We start from the raw sequence: 20024 nt of genomic DNA on the forward strand, positions 1-20024 counted from the left end.
AGGAAGCAACACAAAGTGACAATTTTACATGCTGTTGTGCAAATTAACAGGTGAACAGCAAGACACCTCGAATAATGATAAATTTGAGTTCAATTGATAATTCATGTGTGATTTTTCGTCAGCACATTCCACTATTCCAGTATATATTTATTCTTTTATTCACTCAGCTACACAACGTTATTTTAGAGTTTCCTTTATTTTTTCCAGCAGTGTAATGGTCAATAGGAAATCTAATGTTGTGGCAGCTTACCTGTCTATGCAAGTGGAATGGGTCCAATATTATTATTATTATTTGTTTATGATTATTTGTGTTTTTAAGTGCACATTCCATATTGACTGAGAAAAGTAAACCGGGAAGCAATGTGAATAGACATTTCTGGTTTCACAGTGAATTCAAGACTCATGGAAAGAGGCACCATGTGGAATCCAAGACAAAAATTATGATTGTTATTGTTCGGTCAGACTGATGGGAGGCAATAGTGAAGATGGTCCAATGGATTTGAGCTGCAGCACCAACTGAGGGGAAAAAAAGCAAGGTCCATTTATCCAGCTGTACAAGTCTTTTTTTCTTTTTTTTTTTTTAATTGTCACTGGATGGTCAACCATGAGAATACAGAAAACATGTGAAGTTCTCTGGGAGGACGCTTTCGGTCAGGATTACCGAAGCATTCTAGTGTCTCTTCCTGGATGGTGAAGACTGATGAGGGTTTCCAGTGTGCCAGTGGTACTCTGTGTACAACAGTACAAGCTCACACTCCAGTTCAGGGCATTGCAGGGACTTAAGAGTACTTCCAGAGCAAAACCACACCAGAAAAGAAAATACAATAAAAAGAAAGAGCAACATGTCTCATATCCTGGCCAAACATTTCAGAGTAGCTGGACTGTACCTGAATACCAGAATTGATTGAGTTGCTGCAGGTAAGACATCACTAGTGTCACATTTGAAGGCAGAAATGTCATACAAAGACCGACCCACAAATAACAGGTAAGCAATTTAACGCACAGTTATAACCTGCGGTGACGCACACGACTGTTCATAGTCCAGATGAATCAAAATTGTTATAAAAATATCTAGGAAAATAAATTCTTTTTGAATCAGTTTAGGATTTATTTTCACTGTTGGGGTACATCATATTTGTCATTCAAAAGTAATGTTTGCAATGTCAAACAAGAAAAAATATAGCCTTTGAACACTGACATTTGTTGTCTTCTACATAGAAGATGCATTTTTTCCCCCAAACTTCTGCTGCCTGCACCACTTTATGAAAGAAATGCACAATGTATGCAAACACTGACTTAAGGCAGGTGACGCTGACAATAAAACTCAAAACAGGCTTTAAAAAGCACTAAAAAGCTTATGTTTTTTTTTTTGTTTGTTTTTTTAAAAGGTGTGTCAACATTTCTTGTACCAAGGTCATGACATGCCATCCACCAGGCTGAAAGGACTGGTCTTCTATGCCACGGAAAACATGCAAAACATTTAAAACCTAAATAATGCTTCACATTTTTTGTGTGTTCATTTCCTACTAAAACATGGCGTATGTGATGAAACGAGAGAGATTGGGCTCATAAGCAATTATGTTCATATGTTCCTTCAGGACACGCAAACTTCTGGCTGTGCCACAATGGGTGGCGCTGGCAAGCTCGGTTCAGGAGCTGGGTCGGACCCACTGTCTGACCTTTCTGGAGCAGAAACCTGACCGGCCATAGTTTTCCTAAAAAGACGCATGCTCATTTGTAGCAGCTCACTGTCCACCACAGGGTTCATGGGATACTGTTTGGTGAGGCCCTAAAGGAGAGGAGGATTACTAGATGCACAACACCACAACTTCAGGCAAAATAGCTTAGATTTACCTTGTCATTTTTCAACAGCTGCCTGCGGATGGCCAAGTCCCTACGGGCACACAGAGCCTTGCAGCATGGCCCCAGGTTGCTGAGTAGACCCGCCCTTTCTACACGTCTGTTCAGGGCTGCCATGTTTAAGGCTCCAAGGTCGTGCTCAAATAGCTTGTCGGCCTCTGGAAGTGAGTTGCAGAGTTGCATTTATTTACTCTGTTATTAAATACAAGAGGAGCTCCACCGTGCAATGCCGGTCTGAAAGCTACATAAACCTCTCCACGACGCAACCCAACCCTTGTCTAAGACGTAAACTCTCTCACCTTTAGGGTCATCAAGCTCTGCCTTGCACACTTCTTTCACCTTCTCCAAGAGCTGAGGCCCAGCAAGTCGCTTGGAGACACCTGCCCTGAGGAGAACAGCCCCTGGGGTGAAGCGCAGCAATGCTGCCCCGGCGGCCCTGGGTTCCTGTTTCTGTCTGGGCATCAGGCTGGACCAGTCCACATCGATGACATCCAGAGGGCCTGGGGGTGAGCTAATGTCTATGAAATGTGTCCATATGTAAATCCCCCAAAATATTTTTTTTTACCTGCAATTTTCTCCTCATCCTGCTGCTCTTCCTTTTTCTGACTGTCAGCCAGAATTTCATCAAGCTCATCATCACTGATTGGTTCATACTCCTCTCCAACAGATGCCACCGACTGGCTGTCATCTTCTTTCCCATCATCCTCTCCTATAACACAGCAGCATACACGTGGTCCTTAATGTTGACCCAAGCATGTAAAAACCAAAGCAAGGAGAGGAGTGGTGGTGTTTTTACCATCAATGCTGTCTATTCTCTCCATCTCTGGCTGCTCGCCCGCCACGTGGTGACTGTTGCTGGGTTTCTCAGGTTCTGGTGGGCTGAAGACTTCTCTTGGAAGGAGGGGCTCATAGTCACCTCTGTCTTGTCTTATCAGGTCACTTCGCGCCGCAGCTCTGGTGTCAGAGTGGGAGGGAGAGGCCAGCATCATCAATCTCTCCCTTTCTCTGTCGCTCCTGTCACGTTCTCTCTCGCGTTCCCGCTCGTGCTGCTGAATGAGTCCCTCGGGGAGTAAGCGTTCCCTGTCCCGGATGTCCCTCTCCCTCAGAAGAGGTTCACGGCCGGGACGCATGAGCAGGGGCTCTCGTCCCCTACCAGTCCACTCCCTGGTTTCGGGATCCCAGTCCCTCTGCTGTTGAAGAGGCTGTTGGAGTATCAGGCCTGGCTGTTGTTGCCGGACGTCTTTTCGGTCGCGTTCACGATCAAATTGCTCCCTGTCGCGATCTCGCTCTCGACTGTCATAGGAGCCGGCGCGAGACTGGGACCTGGCCTGTCTCTCGGAGTCGGGGGAGCTACGCCTGGAGCTGTGGCTGCGGGAATCCTGGCGGTCTACAAGTGGAAAGAGGTCTATGTTAGGGTGTGCAGGTAGGAAGCTTTTGTGTTTTACATTTATCTGTTTACCGGAGGAGGTACTGCGGCTAGGTTCGCCTCGCCTCAACTGGTCGATTCGTGATTTCCTTTCGGCTCCTGGTGGGTCATTCATTGCCAACCTTTCTCGTTCTCGCTCCCTTTCACGGTCATGTGCGTTACTGCCCTGAAGGCGGCCCCTGCGGGACCGTGATCCTTGGAGGTCATCACGGTGGGCCGACTCATTGGAGGGGGACCGTGGCCGTCTGGATGACGTGCGGCTCTGGTTGCTTCCCATGCTGCTGCTGCGTGGCTGCTCCGGGAGAGGTTTGCGGAGAAGGGGCTGGGACATCAGGGGCTGTGGCGTTAATGTCTGCAGCATCATGGGAGGGTCCTGCAGAAGCAGAGGAGCGATGGGTGGGGGGTTGCATCTCTCTCTTTCCCGGCCCATCCTGGGGCCACTACCTCTACGAAGAGGCTCAGTTGGAGCTCGCTCAGTGAGAGCAGAGTCCAGTTGACCTCGATCTGAGACCTCCTCATCTGACCAGTCACTGAAGTTATCTATTTTGGACTGTGGGGAGGGCTCAGCATTGGCTCCAGTGCCCCGTTGACCAGGTCTCAATGATGGCGGCGGTGTCCGAGGTCCTCTCTTCCTCTTATTATGGGGTTGGGCCACTGAAGAATCCTCCTCAGATGCATCAGAATCTCCATGTGACCGTTTTCTCTTTCGCTCAAGCACCTTCTTTTTTGCTCCTTTCTTTGGTGAAAGTAGCGATGGAGGCCCACCCATCGTAGCACCAGTTGGAGGCTCAGTTACGCCTTTGCCACCAGCCACCTCACTTTCCTCTTTGCGTCCTTTCTTCAAGCCCTTCCTCAGTGCTTTGGTCTTCTTTTTGCTGTCCTCTTGGGGTTGTGAGCCGGCGACGTCTCTGTCTTCACGGTCGGCGCCAGGAGCCACAGAAACAGGAGGCGGTGTGGGGTCTCGCAGGTCTCTGCCTCGGCCACGGGCGTCTGAGTGCGTGTCTGCCACCTGATCCCCTCGTCGGTCACCCACCCTGGTGCGCTCGCCTCGGGCTTCCTGGTCCTCGTGGCGACTGCGCAATTCCCTCTTGTCTGATGCTGCTCGGCGCTCTTCATCCTTCCAGTGGCCAGGCTTGTCATCGGGCGCTGTAGCCCTCGATGGGGAGCGCAACTGGGGCTCCTGGGGCCGCACCACCTGGCTCAAAAGGCGATGCTTGTCCGTGCCTGCACATGAAGATGTCACATGATGTATTGGTTGTACATTCGTGCGACCCATTCCCAAATGAGTTTGTCCTCTCTAAAAGAATTTCCTACTGTCACTCGGAGGCAGACACACAGGGCTGGGGAGGAGGGGCTGTGGGTGGAGCTTGGCCAGTCCTCGGCCAATTGGACGCTCACTTTTCTCATCTGCGCTGATGTAGCCGTCACTGTCTGCAGGACTGATGTCACGTGTCCCTCGCTTGGGTGAAGGTCGGGGGCTTGGGCTGCTCTCCAACCTGTGCCGCTTGCGACTATAAGGAGTACAAGGGGAGCGATACGATCAAACAATATGTTTTGTCAAAACAACAGCACAAACTAAATTGAGCATCGATATACATGCCTTGTTTTGCGATCGTCCCGCGTTTCTCGAATGGCGCGGTCATCGCGGGCATCTTCTCTCCTATCTCGCCTTTCCTCCCTCCCTCTCTCTCGCTCCTCCCATTCCCGCTGCCTCTCTCGCTCCCGCTGCTCTCTCTCCCGCTCACGCTCCTTCCTCTCCCTCTCGCGCTCCTCTCTCTCCCGTTCTCGTTCCTCTCTCTCCCGCTCCCTTTCACGCTCCCTGTCTCTCTCCCTTTCACGCTCCCGCTCCCTGGCACGCTCCCGCTCAGCCTCTCTCTCCTTTTCTCGCTCCTTTTCCCTCTCCCGCTCCCTGTCTTTCTCCCGTTCCCGCTCTCGCTCCCTGTCTCTCTCACGGTCTCTGGTCCTGTCCTCCCGTCGCTCATCTCCTCGGTCTGTCCTTCGCTCATCCCTTCTCTCGTCCCTCTCTGACTCCTCGGATCTTCTCTGGTGTCGATTTGGAGAAGCTGCCCTTTGATCTGGGAAAACACAGTCGAAATGTTAAGCCCGGGGGCGAAAAATGTCATGCACATTCAGAATTTCTAGGGTAACAAAATCAACAATTACAACCTGATCTGACAGGAAATACAAGCGCATGGAAAAAAGGGCTCTTACAGTTGTCCGTCACCACTTGGGGATTGAACATCGCACCCTTACTCTATTGCGGTTTTTCAAAATTTATTAATAAAACAGCACTGTTTTGTGGCTTACTATGGCCTAGTAGTTTCTCTAGTATTTCAGAGTCTGATAGTGGAAAAGGTTCTCCCATTCCGTGTGGAAGTGGTACATTTTTGGCTTCTTACTTTTTTCACCACTCAGTTTCACACCCTGTTTTAACTTTTGAATAAGGCTAACTTGCTAGCTCGGAACTTGCTATGCTGAAAGGGTCGCCCTGCGAAGATCCCGCAGCCTGTGCGTGAGAATGTGGTGTGAACAAAAACAGATGCAGTGTCCATTATTTTACAAAAGTACATGTATGCCAGATGCATGTCAGACTATCAATCAAGTGACAAACGTCATGGTGAAGATGGATGATAGGCTGACATCCATTTTTTTATGCCATGCCAAAATGGAACTTTCCCAATGGTAAAATGTGTATTTTATGTCTTATGTCTATTATATTAGGTAATACGAATGTAAACATGGCTGTGGTATTTTTTTCTAAAATGTATCTAGAAGGTCAGGGCTCTAGTAATGGTAAGAAAAATTTATTCAGAATGTCATAAACAAGAAAATATTCAATTTATTAATATTTAATTTAACATTAATATAATTATCAATATTAATATATTAGAAAACCTACTTAGCAGAGATTCACCTATCACAGTGGGGTCCAGAACCAATTGACTGTGATAAACAAGGTATGACTGATAATTTGACAGATTTGTTAAAACATAAGGGTGTGTGTTACATATTATACACAATGATGAGATTGACAAATGTCAACTCCCCCCACCTCTGTCACGATTATCTCTGCGGTCTCTGTCACTGTGACCACCTCTCCTGTCGTATGACGAGTCTCGGGCCTGCTCTCCTCTCTTGTCGCCATCGTAGCGGTCTCGCTCTGATGCATTGCTCCTCTCTGTGCTGCGTTCACGTGCACCGCCGCTTCGTGACTCCCAGTTGTCATGGCTGCTGTCCAGCTGGGACCCTCGAGAGTTCCTGTTTGAGCCTAATAGAGGAAGATTCATCTTACACTGTATGTCAGATTTTTTTCCCCACAATGATATTCAAGCCTTCGAAGCCTTGCCTTTGTCAGGTATTTCACGCCCCCTCCCTCGTCCGTTTCTGTCCGTTCTGGTCTCAGCTCGTCCTTCTCTTCCTCCTTCTTCACGTCCATGAGATCTCCCGTAATTCCTGTCGTCCTGGGCAGCTTCCTCCTTCCTGAGGGTGTCGATCCTCTCCCTATCTCGGTCCCTTTCCTTTTCCCGCTCTCTGTCTCTGTCTTTCTCACGCTCTCGCTCACGATCCCGATGCTCAAGTGACTCTCGGCTGCAGCGAGTTTCTGTCCTGCTCTCTCTCGTTTCCTTCACATCTCTGCGGTCGCGAAGCTCTCTGGCTGTGTCCCGTCCTCGACCATCCCGTCGCTCTCGGGCTTCTCTGGAGTCTCTGTCGTCACGGCTATCCCGAGACAAGACCTGCTCCGTGTCGTAGTCCCTGTCTTCACGGTTATTGTCCTTTTCTCGCTTGCTTCGGCTCTCTTTTTCAGACACAAACAAAAGTGTTTAATGTAATTTATGTTTAATAGTAATAAATAAATAAACAAATAAATAAAGGGTGCTATTACATGCCTTCAGTGATCTAATCACATTCAAAAGTGCATTTAGAACGTTGTAAACAGGTTTTCTATGCAAGAAAACTACAAAAACATTCAATTCGGGTCTGGAACCAATGAACTGCAATGAAAGAGTGACCGTATACTTTGAACTGTTTGACTGCAGACAAACACCGATGGGTTAGAATGTCTAATAACAGTTCAACAAAACATTGGGACTTCCCGATTCAATATCCATCCATTACGGACTGCATGCCAGAACCTCCACCCAGCAGCACATGCTAGCGTGTTTAGCAGCAAGCAGGAGCGATGTGTGTGTGAGGATAAGGATAAGCAGCAAAAAGGGTGCAGAGGTGCAGAAACAGAGAATGGGAAGTAGACTAAAAACACTTACCATCTCTGCGCTCACGTCTGCGCTCCTGAGTGTGCGGACTCCTCTCTCTGTCGCCGCGGCTTCTCTCACGACCTCTCGAGTGGCGCCGAGCAGGGCTTGATCTATCAGAGCGCCGGTGGGGCGAAGACGCATCATGGGAAACGGCGGGAGATCGAGACCGCTGGGACCTTGGCGGTGAAGAAGCTGCGGCGCTGCGGTGGTAGGCGGGGGATGACGAGCGCCGGCGGCGAGGTGAGGTCGAATGCCGCTGCGGGGAGGAGTCGGAGCGAGAGGAAGGAGAGCGGCGGCGGGGCGGAGTGGGTGTGCGCTGGCGGCGTTGAGGAGATGGAGATCTACATAGACAGAGCCACGTTAGTTCATAGCAGCCTTGCACATTGCAGCAACTGCATCCAGCGCATGTGCTGACCTGCGAGGCGGAGACACCAGTAGGGCGGCCTTATGTGAAGCAGCTTTGGGGGAAATGGACTTCTTCCTGGTAGGGGGTGACACACTAGCGGATTGTTCCTCTGATGTCACCAAGCGCTTGGCCTTATGGGAGCTGTCTGATCGATCTCTGTATAGACAGGAACATGGCTGTTATGAATACCAAATATACATATTTTATTGTGCTGAAGTGACCGATGCAAACCTGCGTTTTTCCTTTTTGTTTTGTCCTTTGTGTTTTTCGGCATCCCGTCCCCTGTCTTTCCCTTCTTTCTGCTTCTCCTCACCCTTCTCTTTGTTTTTGTGCTTGCCTTTGTGCTTCTTTCCAACCACAGGGATGTCCAGAGGTACTGGAGGGGGGGGACTGGGTGTACGAGGCCCTTTCTTCTTGCTGTGAGATCCTTTCGATCTGATGGAAACACAGACGAGAGCTAAAATGTCATCATCGCATCCTTATCTTGTCAACAAGTTGACGGTTCTCTGCCTGGTAGGCTCGTACTTGGCAGTTTCTGTGATAGGCGAGGATGCTAATGCCTTTTTCTCTTTCTTCCCAGACCCTTTGACTCCACTTTTGTGTTTTGGGGAGCCACTGGACTTCCTGGGTGAAGGGGGGTCTCGCGAGGGTAACAGCTCAGGGGAAGCCTGAGCAACATATAAGAGAAGATGCAGTCTGCAGGTGACCAGGTCATAGAGACAAAACAGGTGCGGGGAACCATGCGTCTTACTTTTTGAACAGCCGTAGATCTTGTTTTGGTGGCGGTCTCGTCTTTCTTCACGACCATCTCTTCTCTCTTGTCCAAATTCTCCTGCTCCAGCTTCATTAGTTCACGTTGAATCTTCTGACGTTTCATCTCAAGGGACAACTCGTAGTCGTAGTCACCAATATCAGAATCTGCAAGCCACAATAAGACACATGAAGACCTCTCAGGACATTTAAATGCTTCTTCAAACGTTCCAAATCTGGGGCCCTTTACACAAAAGGATTCAGACATCCAGGACCAATCCAATCAATCCAAAGCAAGAGTGTCTCGGATTAATTGGTTGCACAAAGCCAAACCAAAAAGCAGACAAGGATTTTTGTCTCTTTGTATTGATTCCTGGACTCCAATAGAGCATCTACACAATAACCCACACAGTACGCTTCTAGATCTTCCTGAATCTGCAGCGTTTCCATGGATGACCTGCTTCCCATCCAAAGGGTCTGTTTAATTTACCTTGCCCACCTCCAGACACACCCACTCCACTGTGATTGGGATGTAAGGGATGAGATGGCATAGCAGGAGCAGGCTAGTTCCACGGAATCAATCGCCACGGCAACTAAAGTCATAACATATCCCGCTTTTGTGCAACCGTATCACGGATAAGTGATAACCAAGGTATGCCGGCTTAATTCCTTATCCCAGTTTTGTGTAATGGGCCCCGGGTCACTGTACAAAACAAAACTAAAACAGCTGGCAAACCCTCACGAGTTGTCTCCCACTCTGGGGGCTCTTCCTCACTGGCTGGGGTACGCTCCTTTGTAATTTTGATATCCTCTTTTTCTCTATGTCGGCCTCTGGAAGAGTCTCTCTGCTGTTGGTGGGCAAGCAGATACAGGTCTTGCGTTGAGGGCTGTCTGATGATATTGTCCGACCAATACTGGCGTAAAAATTAGATCGGTTCAAAATCGGTTTAGCGGCGAAAACTCACTCTTCCTGTAGGAGATGTGTGCTCGTCCAATTCTCGCTTCACGCTTTCTGGGTCATTATCCTGTCTTTTATTCTTCATCCTCTCCCGCAGATCGCCTGTGGGTCTCTCCGCTGACCTACACACACATACACAACAACAAATTAAGCCTTGAAAATATATTCTAACAAAAGCCTTACACAGAGCTGAGAAACCAGCCGTCGTACCGGCTAAAGTTAAATCCTTTGCCTCGTGGTTGAGTTCCATGTGTATAGCGACAAGTGTTGCCGTAACTGCAGTTTCCAGTCTTCAGCCAATTTCTACAGTGACTCTGAAAGGCACAAACAAGCATCCACTTGTATGAGTCTCCATTCATAGTCTCGCGGTAATCTGTGTTGCACATACATCAGCAGCATTACTCCCAGTGCTCGGGCCGAGTCGTTCAAACACGCTGGGTCGGCGCGAGGGGGCGGCAGGGTTGCTGGTGCTGCTGGATGCGGTGGTAGTGCTGCTATCAGATATTGTTTTTGAATTCTCCACTGTAACCTTTCGCCTGATCTTGGACATTCTGCAGATCTGGAAATATCACAAAGAATGAGCCATTTTAACAACACTAACTACGACATGACACGCGAGGACAACAACCTGGTTAGGACTAGTATTCGTGGCATGTGCAAAGATGAAAAACTATTTTTTTTCTTCATTGCAATGGAATGGCTACAGATAAACCTAAAGCACACAATGATAATTTTCTAAACTAAGCAAAAGAGGGATTTCAACTCTTGTAAGTGGCGGAATATCATTCAAACACCGAAGGTTAGATTTCAGTACGCCAAGTAACTCTTTACGTACACAATTTCAATTCCACTGCGCCATTATCCTAAAACTGTCAATTAGACTAAAATAAAGGGGGAGACTGCATTGCGACGATATCAAAACACATGCAAATTTGCATGCTAAACATTCGAGGCAGACCAACGAATGGAGGCTAATGCTAAAGCAAAGCACTTTACATTTCTGAAGCGCGAGAGGCCTCCGTGTCCCGCAAGACGTAAGCGAAACCATGAGAGCATCAAGCAACCACACTCACCCAAGATATTGAATCGGTGTCGCATCTACTGTTGTGGCAAAACAAGATTCAATATCTGAGGAAATAATAACGCCTCTTTTTTTAAAAAAGGAAATGCTAATGCAGACGCATCGACGGAGGATGTGCGTCATTCCCCATGCTCTTCATCGATGGTGGCAAGGAAAACATTGTTGTTCTTATAGCGCCATCTACTGGTTGAATATGTATAACGGACTGTTGTGGCTGTATATTAATGACAATGAAGATATCTTTTGAAGATTTCTATCAAAAATTGTTAGATTGTGTGCCAACCAAAGATGGGCTGTTTGGCGTCCATTTATTTATCTATGAATTTGTTTGTTTGTTTATCTCTTTATTTATTTCAGCGCCTGACTGCTACATTATGTTAATTGGAAATGAAACATGCTAGACACTAGGACCAAGCGGGAAACGACCGTCAACAAGCTCATCGATTGGTTCTTTCCCTATCTTGCTAACGTGTGATTAGCTGTCTCCACTGTCACTCCACGACCGCTTGGAGGTTCTCACCATAGTAGACAACGACAGACGCCGCATCGAGCGCTGAGCTGTGCGTCAACATCGCCGCCATATTTGGTGGGTCAAGGCTGCTCTATACTTACTTTCATAAAACGCCTTGCAGCAGTGGACACAGGTGTGTTTGGTGGGGAAAACAATATGCCACACTTAAATCAAAAGAATTCCACATCGCACATATCAAAGATTACAAGTCACATGTTGCAATGTGATGTACTTTGAGCATGTACACCACATATTGCTACACATTGTAATCACTACCTATAATGGCATGTCACCTACAACAACATTTGCATCATCACGTAACAATCACATGTTTATTCACAGTCGATTTGGGTGATACTGCTTAAGCTGTTGCAGCCTGTGTTTTCTCAATGACCCTTTGAGCTATGGTCTTCACTGCAAGCAGAGCTTCATTGCATGCCTTAGAAATGTGAGACGGTGGCAGGAGAAAGCCATATTGCCCGCGGTCCTGGAGCTCGAACGTGAACGAGTACTTGATGCCGAGATTGTACGCCCAGTCGTCAGATCCACCGGGAGCTAGGTCTGCAGAAGAGTGAGCGCTATGCATCAGTAATTGAATCGATCCAATGAAAAAAAATAACAACTCACTCACATATTGTCTTTGCTCCTGCACCATATTTGTAGGTGTTTCTGTAATGTCTTCTGATAGTTTGTGAAGCTTCTTGGGCCATCTCAAGCTTGCAAGGAGAGATTGGAATTCAACATCCACAGTTAGAAGGAAAAACACTGAGTCCAGCCTCAAAGTCTGAGTGGGAACTAAATTCATCACATAGCAATTTAACACTCAAATTGTATACATCAGAAATATACAAGCACATGCTAATATTAATTGAAAATGTAAATAACCAACTCTTAAAGTTTTCCCATAATGCATTGCAATGGTGAAACGCATTCATTCTGCGATGACCTCAGCCTCCCTCTGGGCTCCTGTGGCTACCTCTGGTAGATAGAGGCATCATTGCCACACAGTCATTCATTTTCTATGCTGCTTGTCCTCCAATTAAATGCTTTGCATTATGGGAAAACTTTAAAATAGTTGCTTTTTTCCATTTTAAACTCGTATCAGCATGTTTGTATATTTATTAGGTATGTCTTAAGAAGCTTGCCGTGAGCTTTTTCACAGCTCATGATGGGCATCTGTCAAATAAAGAGCTGCCTGGTCCTTCCAGACTTGTGCGCGCCACAATATGCCATTTTATGATGTGCACATGTGCAGCTTATTTTCCGGTGCAGCGTACTCTACGTATGTACAAATACAATTTTTCCTCTAAGTTTTTTGAATTTGCATGTTTTTTCAAAAATATATTCATTAATAATTCATACTGTTTTGTGGTTGACTACCGCCTATTCTTTGTCATGCATATTCAAGCACATTTGATGTATTTTTGGCCCCAGGTGTCCATAATGTTACACTGATGCGACAATATCCACCACAGGAAGTACTGTACCAAAACAGGAAGTAAAAAAGAAGCAATAACAATGCTAACATCTGTGTTATATTGTCTTATTTTCTGTAAACAGCTAACTAAACTTCTCTAACTAAATTGGGTAAATGTGACTATAGGGGTGTTACTTCATTTCTAGAGGGCTCTAACAGTGTTTACATATATAAAAGATCGTTAACAGGTTTTCTATGCTCTACTAAATAAATAAGTAATTTAATGTTTGTTCATATTCTACCGCTTTTCCTCACAAGGGTGGCGGGGGTGCTGGAGCCTATCCCAGCTGTCTTCAGGCGAGAGGCGGGGTACACCCTGGACTGGTCGCCAGCCAATCACAGGGCACATATAGACAAACAACCATTCACACTCACATTCATACCTATGGACAATAGGTAGGACCGCCGTGCAGCTGGTCGAGTACTTCAAAAGAGCCATCTCAAAGAGGAGTTTCGTTTTCGGCCGATACATGGCTACTCACCAGTTCGTTGTGGTTCTCGGCCTCCTCCAAGGTGCAGGAATATGGAAAGAGCAGCATCTGAGAATATGCGTGGATGGTGAGGTAGAGCTGGATGGTGTCTTTGTTACTGCGCAGGAAGTTAGCTACGGCCTCTGATTCGGGTTCTGATTCAGGGAAAGCACCGCAGTAGATCTCACTGCAGGGCTCTTTGGAGGCCCCCTCCGCTGGTGGACAACACAGACAGCAGCAAATGAGACGCCTGTGATTGAGAAGCACACAAATACGCTAGGAAGAGACTCACTACACCAGTTGGCATCAAAGTTCCTGTTTAGGTCAACACCAACACAGGAGCCGCTTCTGCTGATGGACCGATTCTTCCTCCACATACGGTTCTGAAACACAAAACAAGCATGCAGAGATAAATCAAACGTCTCTTACGAATGACGTCTGTCTTGTGTAGCCTTACCGTAGTCCACGTGTAGTGGTATCCATCCGGGTTCATCACGGGCAAGACATACACATTCATGTTGTCCAAAATGTCGGTTATGTCTTTGTTTTGCTTGTAAAAAGCTAAGGACTTTGAGGGAGGAGATTATTTTTACCCATCTGATTTGTGCACTAAGCTAACACACACACCTGATGTACTCACATACTGTATAAACCACAAGCAGAAAGCAGGAGAGATCCACTCTCTGGCGTGGATCCCACAGTCAATCCACATGGCTTTCTTATTCTCGCTGTTAACTGACAACTAGAGTGAAAGAAAATTGGCTGTTAGAGTAATGGGAATTAGTGATGTGTGGGTCAATACTGAAATAACGACTCTATCAATAACAGCTCTTTGTGCTGGAAAATGTATCCTCAAATCAAAAATATTGATACTTCAGTCATTTGACATCATGTTTGTCTACTGAAACGATTGAGATAATAGTTGTTAAGCGTGAAATAAGCATGTAGAGATGACTGTAGGGGTGTTACTTCATGTCTAGAGCTCTCTAATAATGTTAAAATGTGCATTTAGGAGGTTGTAAACAGGTTTTCTGTGCTGTAACTATAAAAATATGATATATCGATAAATAAGGAATTTTACTAAATAAGGAATTGAAATGTCCCATGAAAAGATATGATAAAATATGTAAGTATAACAACCATGTGCACCTTAAGGGCGTAGAGGGGTCGCTTCTCGTACGAGGAACCCAGAAGAATAGTTTGGATTGTGTCGGGGTTGTCCTGTGTGGTGTGGTTAATCCAACGATAGATCTGCAGGGATCACAAAACATGGTGAACGCATACGTGAACATGAACATACAACGGAAGGCATACGTCTTCCAGGCTGTGATATCTCTCGTAGAAAGACACGCTGCTTCGAGGGTCCGTGGTGTCGTTCCTCGTCTGCATTTCGATCAGTTCCTTGGCGTTGTCCAATAACACCCTGAAGAACGTGCAAGCGGTTCAGAAAAACAGGAACGAAATAGGAGAGCGAGCTGGGCACATACTGGTGTGTTATTGTATATCTCTGTAGCAACTCTTTGACCACGGATGAGCTGTTTGCAGGAACGTAGAGGTGAACCTGAGTTTCCTCTTGGATGTACTGGTGGTGTGCAGGTTGCCACAGTGTGGTCTGAAAAAAATATCACACAGCTATTATGCAAGAGCAGGAAAAAAAACACATACAAATTAATTCCACCTCATATTGACTGGATATATTCTTCAAGATGTCCACTTGTTCTGGTGTTGTTGGTGTGATTGATAGAATTTGGTCACTGCGCAAAAGAAGACATGAATTATTATAAGGCGGGATGTGCGTGCCAAGGCCCAAGCACCCACTTTCATGGTGATGGCGGTGAAAATGACAAAAGTCCAACTTACTGGGTTTCAGTGCAGTGTCCTGTCCAGAGGAGCTGGCTCATTAAAGCAAAGCAAATCACAATTGCCCACATCGTGGAAACGGCACAGACGACTGATAGTTTGCTCACACTGCGGGGGTAGAGCAATGTTATTGATTTGGTGTTTTGGTGTTTATTCAGAAGTTAAACTTTAGCTTTTCCAGACAACGGGGGCACGTATCAGTAAACATGATGTTATGGGCTGCACAATGTAGGAGTGGTTAGCGGGAAGGCCACACAGCTTGGAGACCATAGTTTGATTCCCTGCTCTGGCATCTCTGTGTGGAGTTTTCATGGGTACTGCCACATTCCAGGGTTAATTAACTAGGTTAATTGGCGACTGAATGTGAGTGTGCTGCGAATGTTTGTTTGTCAATGTGTGTATATTGGCTGGCGCCCCGCCTCTCGACCGAAGACAACCGGGATAGGCTCCAGCACGCCCACGACCCTCGTGAGGATAAGCGATATAGGAAATGAATGAATCCTGCGTTCTGGCTGACGTGTAGTTATACATCCTAGCCTGCAGGTGGCGGCAATCGGCACCAAACGGCAGCAAAGAGCAGGCGAGTGAAAAGTTGAACGGTTTTGTTTGTAGTTTTGTTTCTGTTGGCAAGATGTCGGCGCACGACCAGCTGGTTCTCTGTTTGTGTACATTAACAGGGTAAGGAAGCATTGTGTTTCAGCCACAATATTATACATTTGTTAGATAATCGGTGTGGTCGTTGTTGACTGTTTTACAACAGTAGCGTTCCACTGATGTTTGTTTGTTTTCCATTTTAATATTTCCATAATGAATGAATGAATGGCCATTTCAAATAGACTGCAGCACCGCTACGATAAGATAGATGGCGCCAAATTGATCAATAGACATTCATTCATTCATTTTCTACTGCTTATCCTCACGAGGGTCGCGGTGGTGCTGGAGCCTATCCCAGCTGTCTTCGGACGAGAGGCGGGGTACACCCTGGACTGGTCGCCAGCCAATCACTGGGCACATATAGACAAACAACCATTCACACTCACATTCATACCTATGGACAATTTGGAGTCGCCAATTAACCTAGCATGTTTTTGGAATGTGGGAGGAAACCGGAGTACCCGGAGAAACGGGGAGAACTTGCAAACTCCACACAGAGATGGCCGAGGGTGGAATCGAACTCGGGTCTCCTAGCTGTGATTTCTCTACATGTCAGTTTCTCTCCTTTAAAATAAGCTCATTTAGCGTATTAGAAATAAAGGAAGAAATAAACTCCTGCTCTGTTGTTGCAGCTTCCTGTGGAAGTTGCTGTTGCCTCTGGTGTTTGTGAGCCTGCTGCTGCTTGCCGTTCTGGTCCTGCTGGTGTTGGCCGTGCGTCTGTGGCTGCAGGGAAAAAGGAGCGCTCGGAAGGCGAGGACTGGACGTCCGGCGGTGGCCTTCTTCCATCCGTACTGCAACGCTGGTGGTGGAGGAGAGAGGGTGCTGTGGTGTGCCATCCGGGCTTTGCAGCAAAGGTAGATGGATCGGCTCTTCTGAATTCTTTGCCAAGTTAAATTGAAGAATTTCTGTTCGTTGTACCCCCGCAGGTACTCACACATGGACTTTGTGGTGTACACCGGGGACCTGGATGTTTTGCCTCATGAGATTGTGGATGGAGCGCGACGTCGTTTCAACATCGTGCTCCCCCGTGCCGTTGACTTTGTGTTCCTGAGGCACCGACTTCTTGTGGAGCCCAACCTCTTTCCTCACTTCACTCTGCTCGGGCAAAGCCTGGGCTCCATCTTCTTGGGATGGGAGGCGCTCACAGAATTCGTACCTGACATCTATGTCGATTCAATGGGTTACGCCTTCACTCTGCCCCTTTTCCGCTACCTAGGAGGCTGCAGCGTGGCCACTTACGTTCACTACCCCACCATCAGCACCGACATGCTGTCTGTGGTGGGCGACAGGAACCCGAGGTACGTTGTTACTTGAATGCATACAGTAGTGTTGGCCCCCTCCCTTATTTCTTTTTTTTCTGTCGCATTTGACATTTTTCAGATCATCAAATAAATTTAAATATTAGTCAGTGTCAACACAACTGAACCAAAATGCAGTTTTGAATGAAACGTGAGATTAATTGAGCTCTATCAGTCTAGAAATGGTTGTGAAGCCATTTATAAAGCTTTGGGACTCCAGCCAACCACAGTGAGAGCCATTTTCCACTAATGGCGAAAATATCGAACAGTAGTCACTCAAACTGTACACCGGGGTGTCCAAAGCGGTTTTTCATTGGCCTGCCGCACATTCTTAAAATGTAATTCAACGGGAAGACTTAACCTACACGGCCTTGTGTGAAAAAGTGATTACCTCTCTGTTAAACTAACTTAACTGAGATCTATCAGTCTGGATAAGGTAATAAAGCCATTTCTGAAGCTTTGGGACTCCAGCCAACCACAGTGAGAGCCAATATCCACTAATGGTGAAAATACTGAACAGTAGTGAACCTTCTCAGGAGTAGCCGGCCAACCAAAATGAACCCTAGAGCGCAGCGACGACTCATCCAAGAAGTCACAAAAGACCCAACAACAACATCCAAAGAACTGCACGAGCTCACTTGCTTCAGTTAAAGGGCTACTATTATGCCTTTTCCACTTTTCTGACCTATAAATGTAGTTAGAATAGTTATTGTCATTGGACCAATCATAGCAGGCGGGAAGTGGGTGGAACAAATTAATAATAAATTAATACAGACCGTTTTGTCAGGAAGCACAAATCTAAGGAAATACAGTTGGAATAGGTACAGATTCTGGAAAATCTAAAAAGTTTTTTGTGCTGGTTATTGTGTGTCGCTGCTCTATAGGAGACCACAACTCAATACAAAGGGTGGAAAAAATAGCATAATAGGTGACCTATTATTTAAAGTTCATGACTCTGGGCAAAAACGACCTGGATGGCAGAGTTCCAAGACCAAAACCACTGCTGAACAAAAACATTAAAGCTTGTCACAATTTTTCCAGATAAAATCTTGATGTTCCACAAGACCTTTGGGAAAATTTCACAAAAGAATATCATACCAACAGGAAAATAGTGAGGCAAAAGCTGAATCGATGTTCATTTACTTGCAACGTACGCAACATTGTGATATATGATAATGGGTCAGGGATCTAATTTCTATGTGGCACAAACATTCACAGAAGAACAAAATCCAAGTATGAAGCTCGTGGTTAGTATGTCACCCTCAGATTGAGACATCTCTGTGTGGCGTTGATATGTTCTCCCTGGAATTAATGAATTTTGGGACCAATTACGCAAAATTGGACACTCGCTTATGACTGAATTCCAGTTGAAGTGGGGATGCTGATGTACGGCTCTTGTCCCAGGTTCAACAACCCAGATTATGTGTCCAACAGCCTGCTCCTGAGTGCCGTCAAGATGCTCTACTACTGCATGTTCGCCCTGCTCTACAGCATGGCCGGCTCCTGCAACCATCTCATCATGGTCAACTCCTCCTGGACACTGGAGCACATTCTAACACTGTGGCGAGCACCCAGCCGCACCAGCGTGGTCTACCCGCCCTGCGACGTCAGCGCGTTCCTTGACATCCCGCTGGAGGAGCACAAGGACAAAACGTGCCACACCATCGTCTCTATCGGGCAGTTCCGTCCAGAGAAGGACCACAGGTTGCAGATCACAGCTTTCAAGAAGGTGTTGGATCGGCGGAGAGACGCCAAGGAGGCGCTGAAGCTTATCTTGATTGGAGGATGCAGGAATCAGGAGGACCAGGATCGGGTGCTGATGTTGCGGGGGCTTTGCCAGGAGCACGGCGTGGCCGACAAGGTGGAGTTTAAACTGAACGTACCCTTTGAGGAGTTGAAGAAGGAGTTGCAGGAGGCCACTATTGGACTGCACACCATGTGGAACGAGCACTTTGGGATAGGTAATCGAATCGAGCACCACTCACCTGTTTGGTGGATTTACTGCATCTGTAACACTTCTGTCACCCTGTCCAGGTGTCGTGGAGTGCATGGCAGCAGGGAAAGTCATCCTCGCCCACAAGTCCGGCGGTCCCAAGCTGGACATTGTAGTGCCTTTCGAGGGCGGTCGGACAGGCTTCCTTGCAGACGACGAGGACAGCTACGCCGAGGCCATCGAGGCCATCCTCAATCTAACACCTGCGAACCGTCTACAGATAAGACACAACGCACGGCAGTCGGTGACTCGCTTCTCGGATCAGGAATTTCAAGTCTCTTTCCTGGCCGCTATGGAGCTTCTGATTGGGACAGTTGAGCGATGACTCCATGTTTGTTTGCATCTGGGACTGGAAACTTTGCACTTGGGGACATTTATTTATTTTCTTTATGGTAAATATGCAAAAGCGTTTTTTTAGCTTGCCGCTGCAACATAAATGTGACAAACAAAAATGTGAAATACATTGCAGTTTTTTTCCATCTAAAGTAGCTTCATGTATTATTAAATGTAGTAGTATTTACAGGGACATAAGGAATACTTTTTTTTGTATTTTTGTAAACTGAAAAATAAAATTACATTTGAGATCAAGCCTGCGTTCTCTGCCTTAACAGGTAGCAGCTGTACCATTACACCACCAGGAACTGACTGCTGAGTGGGTGCATTTACTATTTTTTAATCTGCTGCCTGCTGTCAATCATTATGGCAACGAGCACAGTGTGAGATGACTTTTTTTCTCTCCTACCTTGGTGCCTGTGTATCCTATGAGCATTTGCCGACAATGCACCCCAATCATGCATCCTCTTTCACTCACACAGGCATCAGTGAGGAGCGACCCTGTATTTGTACATACTATTTGTGTATATGTACTAATGAACACTGTGTTTGTGTTAAGCGCCGTTTTAAAATGTCCTCATTTGAATTGGGACATCAGGGTGGAATCAATAGTGCGGAACAAACATTGAGAACACTAAGCATGCAATTTTACATATTTGTAACGTACAGATTTCACATTTACACAGACTGA

At 46.6% G+C, this 20024-nt stretch overlaps 3 protein-coding genes across 7 annotated transcripts; 1 reads left to right on the forward strand and 2 right to left on the reverse strand.

The window, feature by feature from the left end:
* Positions 1-188: 188 nt before the first annotated feature.
* On the reverse strand, positions 189-10900 carry zc3h13 (zinc finger CCCH-type containing 13). 2 transcript variants are annotated; one of them, XM_058051884.1, is made up of 20 exons: positions 10730-10900; positions 10045-10215; positions 9867-9970; positions 9664-9778; positions 9441-9546; positions 8700-8866; positions 8474-8616; positions 8180-8383; positions 7958-8104; positions 7552-7883; positions 6633-7082; positions 6339-6554; positions 4887-5361; positions 4601-4797; positions 3320-4510; positions 2657-3247; positions 2426-2569; positions 2160-2360; positions 1855-2018; positions 189-1789 (listed from the first exon to the last, which is right to left on the reverse strand). In XM_058051884.1, exons 2-20 carry the CDS (start codon positions 10204-10206, stop codon positions 1595-1597), a joined length of 5304 nt encoding a protein of 1767 aa, XP_057907867.1. In that variant the 5' UTR covers positions 10207-10215; positions 10730-10900; the 3' UTR covers positions 189-1594. The 2 variants fall into 2 exon arrangements, with proteins under 2 accessions (XP_057907867.1, XP_057907866.1); XM_058051883.1 differs by having other exon boundaries at positions 9435-9546.
* Positions 10901-11095: 195 nt separating this feature from the next.
* On the reverse strand, positions 11096-15176 carry cpb2 (carboxypeptidase B2 (plasma)). Its single transcript, XM_058051885.1, has 11 exons — positions 15056-15176; positions 14874-14949; positions 14683-14807; positions 14510-14618; positions 14345-14446; positions 13836-13937; positions 13653-13763; positions 13488-13578; positions 13208-13410; positions 11880-11964; positions 11096-11809 (listed from the first exon to the last, which is right to left on the reverse strand). Exons 1-11 carry the CDS (start codon positions 15124-15126, stop codon positions 11610-11612), a joined length of 1275 nt encoding a protein of 424 aa, XP_057907868.1. The 5' UTR covers positions 15127-15176; the 3' UTR covers positions 11096-11609.
* Positions 15177-15396: 220 nt separating this feature from the next.
* alg11 (ALG11 alpha-1,2-mannosyltransferase) lies at positions 15397-19547 on the forward strand. 4 transcript variants are annotated; one of them, XM_058051552.1, is made up of 6 exons: positions 15397-15733; positions 16342-16563; positions 16636-17007; positions 18412-18711; positions 18799-18968; positions 19042-19547. In XM_058051552.1, exons 1-6 carry the CDS (start codon positions 15687-15689, stop codon positions 19323-19325), a joined length of 1395 nt encoding a protein of 464 aa, XP_057907535.1. In that variant the 5' UTR covers positions 15397-15686; the 3' UTR covers positions 19326-19547. The 4 variants fall into 4 exon arrangements, with proteins under 4 accessions (XP_057907535.1, XP_057907534.1, XP_057907533.1 ...); XM_058051551.1 differs by having other exon boundaries at positions 15398-15733; positions 18442-18968; XM_058051550.1 differs by having other exon boundaries at positions 15399-15733; positions 18412-18968.
* Positions 19548-20024: the final 477 nt, after the last annotated feature.

The sequence above is a fragment of the Doryrhamphus excisus genome, chromosome 16 (genome assembly GCF_030265055.1).
Source record: "Doryrhamphus excisus isolate RoL2022-K1 chromosome 16, RoL_Dexc_1.0, whole genome shotgun sequence".
Taxonomy (NCBI): domain Eukaryota; kingdom Metazoa; phylum Chordata; class Actinopteri; order Syngnathiformes; family Syngnathidae; genus Doryrhamphus; species Doryrhamphus excisus.